The 5092-nt window shown below is 34.4% G+C and overlaps 1 protein-coding gene across 1 annotated transcript; it reads right to left on the reverse strand.

Moving 5' to 3' along the window:
• Positions 1-933: 933 nt before the first annotated feature.
• Positions 934-3521, reverse strand: LOC131028653 (probable xyloglucan 6-xylosyltransferase 5). Its single transcript, XM_057958988.2, has one exon. It carries the CDS (start codon positions 2843-2845, stop codon positions 1514-1516), a length of 1332 nt encoding a protein of 443 aa, XP_057814971.2. The 5' UTR covers positions 2846-3521; the 3' UTR covers positions 934-1513.
• Positions 3522-5092: the final 1571 nt, after the last annotated feature.

A 5092-nucleotide genomic window follows, 5' to 3' on the forward strand; every position in this document is an offset into this window, starting at 1 on the left:
AAACAACCTTTTGCTACAATTCGTCCCCATTTTAGGCAATAATAAGTCCAAAAATGCAAGGGACAGCAAGCATTGGTTGCGTGGAGTTTCCAATATTAATTTTCATGGGAAAAATAATTGTAGGGTTGCGCACCATTAATTAGGTGAGAGAGGACATAACGTTAAGGGTTTGTGTAGAAATTAAGTTAGAATGGCAAAGTTGGTCGGGGAGAATGAAACAAAAACTAGTAAATGTGCATACATGCCATATATTCAAAAGTATTGCAATGTATCAAATGTTGTTAGTAGGGGAGAGGGTTATGATAGAGGGAAGAGAAAGGGCACTTCTGTTACAGGTGGGATAAAAAATACAATGGCAGAGTAGTTGAGTTCGCAACTATGTGAGAATGTCCATGGTTTAGTAGCCAAATTTTTTCATGCCTGTGACATCCCAAATCATGTGGCATGGTCTCCATATTTCAAAATGATTTGTTCAAAACATAAGGTATTGCTATAAGCCTCTTGACCCAACAGAGAGTAACAACATGATTGAGGTAAAAGTCAAACACGATAAGCAGGCAGGTCCAGAAATTCTTAGCAAAGCTGAACCATCAAAATAGTTATTCCATAGTATGTACAGGATAATACTAAGACTATATGGGAAATTAAAATTCAAATGACCAATGCATGATTTAGATCCATCCAAAGCTATACTGAATCAATTAGATCAAGAGAAATCAAAACCGTGACTATTCATCATAACATATTTCTACTTTCTCTTAGCGACAAATACAGAATGATTACTTATAGGTGCTTGTCTATCCTTCAGTAAATGAGCACCATTTGAACCAAACAAGATTTAGTACAAGGCGCTTGCCTCTAACAACATCCATATAAATCCAAGCCACACATAAAAAGCCTAACACAACAATAATATACAATATAAAACACAAGTAACTTAGTAAGCAGGAGAAATAGTGGCAATTCAAGAAATTCATATAGAATTACATGCTACGAAGGAACACAGTGACATTAATCATCTGTTCATAACTAATCTAAGCATCATAGGACCTTGCAGCCACATCAAACTCAACGTAAGTATCCAGAATTAGTTACCACACTGAAAAGTGAAAACCAATTTAGGAATCTGTGACCGAGACCTGTTACAAAATGCATGCAAAATTGAGGTATACAAAAACTGCCCCAATTCAAATACTGTGTTTCTGTCTAGCTTCACCAAATCTTAGTAAAAGATTACCGGACAGAATCTATAAAGGACTTGCACAGAAATACAGAATTCTCCTGAACATCAGTTAAAATGACTTTTGAATAACACGCCATTTCAAGTCTTCCTTAAATTAAAAACCTAGCACTAGAGACCAACATATTTGCTTGTAGTAGGGAAAAAACAAAGAATAAATTAGATTAACACCACCACACTCTTTCCTTACAATGTTTGAAAAAACAAAAAAACTCCAAAGAAGTAATGCATCTACATTTTGTGGAGATATTCATGAATGCATATTTCGATAGATCAAAGGCTCTTTTGTCCAGTGAATGAAGGATGTTGAATGTTGAATTCATCTTTGACTTCAAGAGGCAGTGCAGTCTCATTCCTAGTCCGCTTGACTTTAGCTGAACCCAACTTCTGGTGCCGGAAACCATAAATCTGTAGTATTTGGTTGTCTGCAAAATTGAAAGCCCTCTCCATACTCTTCAGACAGCGTTCAAGAGGGTAATCTGCATAGCTACCACAAGGCTTGCACCCCACAAAATGAGTCACAAAAGGCCACCTGTCATCTCCAAATCCTGGATGGTAATTTCGCACCATTTCTTCATACTTGTCCACCACACCCACCCAAAAGCCATGAAGATAATAAGAGTTCTCTAGAAAAACTTTATCGCCCCAGAGTTTCTTTTGAGTTATGAACATATATATCAGAGCAGATTGGTCGTCTGCCTCAAATGCCGGCCTACCCTCAAAAAAAGCAGTCAGTACCCTACCCGCTTCATCTCTGATCTGACCCTTTGGACCCATTGGTGCCCATGCATCCAACACATCTAAAGACCATTGACAATTTCGGAGAAGGAAACTACCCGTATTCAATCCAATCCATGACTTTCTACCATAAATTTCTTTGTCCCAACCATGAAGGATGAAATTATAATCCTTGTACTTTTCCAAGGGAAGCTCAAAAACCATATCGGTGAACATAGCGTCACTGTCCATCCACCATATCCATTCAACTTCGGGATGAGACAACATAAGCCTTCGGATCAGAGGCAACTTAGCCCAGTAACCAGCCATCTCCTTGTCCAAATGGGCCATGTTGTAGACGATCTCAATGCCATGGAGCCTGCAATAATCTATCTTGTTCTTGATTGACTTCAGCAGATAGTGATCCCCAACTGGGTTATCACATGGACTAGGTGGAGAGCCAGTGACAAGCAAAATCCTAGACCTTCCATTGATAGAACTAGGAAATTGGGGATTTTCCTTTAACCAAGTTTCTCTTTGCTGATCCCAGTCACTAATCTTGGGCCCTAGACTATAAACAAATGTTGAATTGGGATCAATCTTCAATTGCATTTGATCCTCTTCATCATCAGGTTCGTGCCGAATTTCTTCCAACACCCTGGCATTTTGCTTTGCCACACTCTCACTAACTTCGCCCGCATCCCCACCACCAAAATTACCTACCCCAATGGTGCCTCTCAAGACAAGTATAGTCACAAACCCACACAGGATTGTGATTTTGAAATTGTTGCAGGTCTTCTTTAACTGCTTGGCCCTGGGCATCCCAAAGGATCTCCCATTCGGAACACCCCTTGTCGAGGGTAGAACCCTCCTGCCGGTCTCCCTCATCACAAATACAGATCTATATCTATATTATATTGTATCTATGACTATATATCTATATCTGATTTCAAGGGCAATGCAGAAATATAAAGAGGATGCTTGCTTACCTGCACAACGCAACACCACAATGCTGAAAGACCTTTACAAGTTATCCCCAACACCAAATCTGTGTCTCTTTTGTGAGATCAGTGGCTCCTAGAACCCCGTTAAGATACTTTTCTTTTTACTTCAATATCATCTTCCAAAACAAGAAGAATCCACAAAATGCACTGCTCCTCACAATCAAATTTCTAAACCGTTAAAAACCCAGCTGACATTTTACACGTATTGGACTGGATCTGCTCTCCAGAGACCCAGTAATCAGAACCCATTTGCAGACTAAATCTAAACTCTAAAACATAGATCTCAATGACATACCCACTTACTTATAAAGCATCGCTCATGATGGGCACACATTTTATTGCCAAGACGCAAAACAGTGTGAAAAATTATAGACAGGTTTCACAGAGCGTAACAGCGGTACATTGCGATTCAATTACTCAGGTTGGAAGAAGTGTTGTTTCCACATGGGATTAATCTTGATTTACTCTCAGATTGATGGTTCGTCTGTTTTTCCTTTGTTTTTCGATATTTTAAGTAATTAAAAGAAGTTTACGAGTTATTTCATGACCGACGCCGCTGATTTAGGGGTATGAAAAGTTTGCTAATAAATGATGTAAATCTAATTTTATTTGTAAAATATATGATTTGTAAAGAGCTGGTTAGTGTGATGTTCTAAGCATCTTCCTCTTCCACAAAACTAATAATAATATTGAGGTTTTTCTGGTTGTCAGGAAGATAAAACCACACCCCTGATCTACGCTGATTAAATGCAACAAAGTAATTAATATATTTACTTATATAAAAGAATTAAGCTTATACAATTTTAAAATTGATAAGAGAGAATAAGGTGCTATGTTTCAGGTCTAATAATAGATGAGTTGTTTTATGTGTTTATGGGATTTGTGACTCTCTCTTTTTAATATATCTGTGATAATTGACCATCAATAAATTAGAAATTAATTTATTTTTTATGGAAATTTAGAATAGTATATTTGGTCTTAATTTAGAAAACCATAGTCTTGAATTTCTTGTCTCAATTTTGAAACTTCTTTATGGTAGATTTCTAGTCTTAGAAAATCATTTATGTTTGTTTTTTTAGGTTGGGTGGTTCTTAAAAGCGTCATTAGAACTTGCTATCGAGAATGTGGAATCATCAGATTGTCTAGATGACAATCATGTTCTTTGTGTTAAATTCAATTGCATTTCAACAAGTTCACAAATAAGTCAAATAAAATGCAAATGCCTATATATCTATAATTATTCTTATAAATGTTGATGCAATGCTCTCTTTGTGAATTCTCTATTTTTTTATAGGATGTGTCAATGAGTGAATATAGATGGATGTCTAAATGATCTGGGGTTTGTTGTAGAAAATGATGGTTCATTTATTTGAGACAATTAAGAAAGAAGTCTAAAGAAAATGAATATATATGAAACTAGTTTAGAATATTATGATGTGATTATAGAGTATGTTAATGATTTTTCTTATAAATTTTTAAATTTGTTTTATAATTATATTATATATTTTTAATTGAAGTGTAGGATCTATTATTTAAATGATGTGGTTATAGAATATGTTCATTATTTTTTTCATGGATTTCAAATGTGTTTTATAACTATATTATATATTTTTAATTAAAGTGTAGGATCTATTATTTAAATGTGTAAATTTTTATTAGAAAATTATCTTTTTGTAAATTGATATAATATTTTAATTTTATTATTGATATTGATATATTGTGATGTTCAAGTCTTGCTAAGGTGTTATTATTGAATGTTTATATAAATTTTAATAATATAAAATTTTGTTTTGTTAATTTTATTTGATAAATTAAATTAAATTTTAAAGATCCATTTAAATTCCATCATATTTGTTAGTCTTACAAGTGAAGGTTATAAATTATTAATTTTTTTGTTCTCCTTTCTTTTTCATATCTTTGATTTCAAAGAGTTGTTATAAATTTTCAAAATTGAGAGATACTCTTTGTAGAATGAAAATGAACAAATTGAAATCCCTAAACATCAACTTCTGCACATTTAGTTTCCTAAGCCTCTCCATTCAAACTAATCTAAAATTTGATGCTTGAACTTTGCCTCTACTTTTTTTATTATTGAATCAAAGCAAGATTATAAAGAATAACACTTACAACA

The sequence above is a fragment of the Cryptomeria japonica genome, chromosome 4 (assembly GCF_030272615.1).
Source record: "Cryptomeria japonica chromosome 4, Sugi_1.0, whole genome shotgun sequence".
Taxonomy (NCBI): domain Eukaryota; kingdom Viridiplantae; phylum Streptophyta; class Pinopsida; order Cupressales; family Cupressaceae; genus Cryptomeria; species Cryptomeria japonica.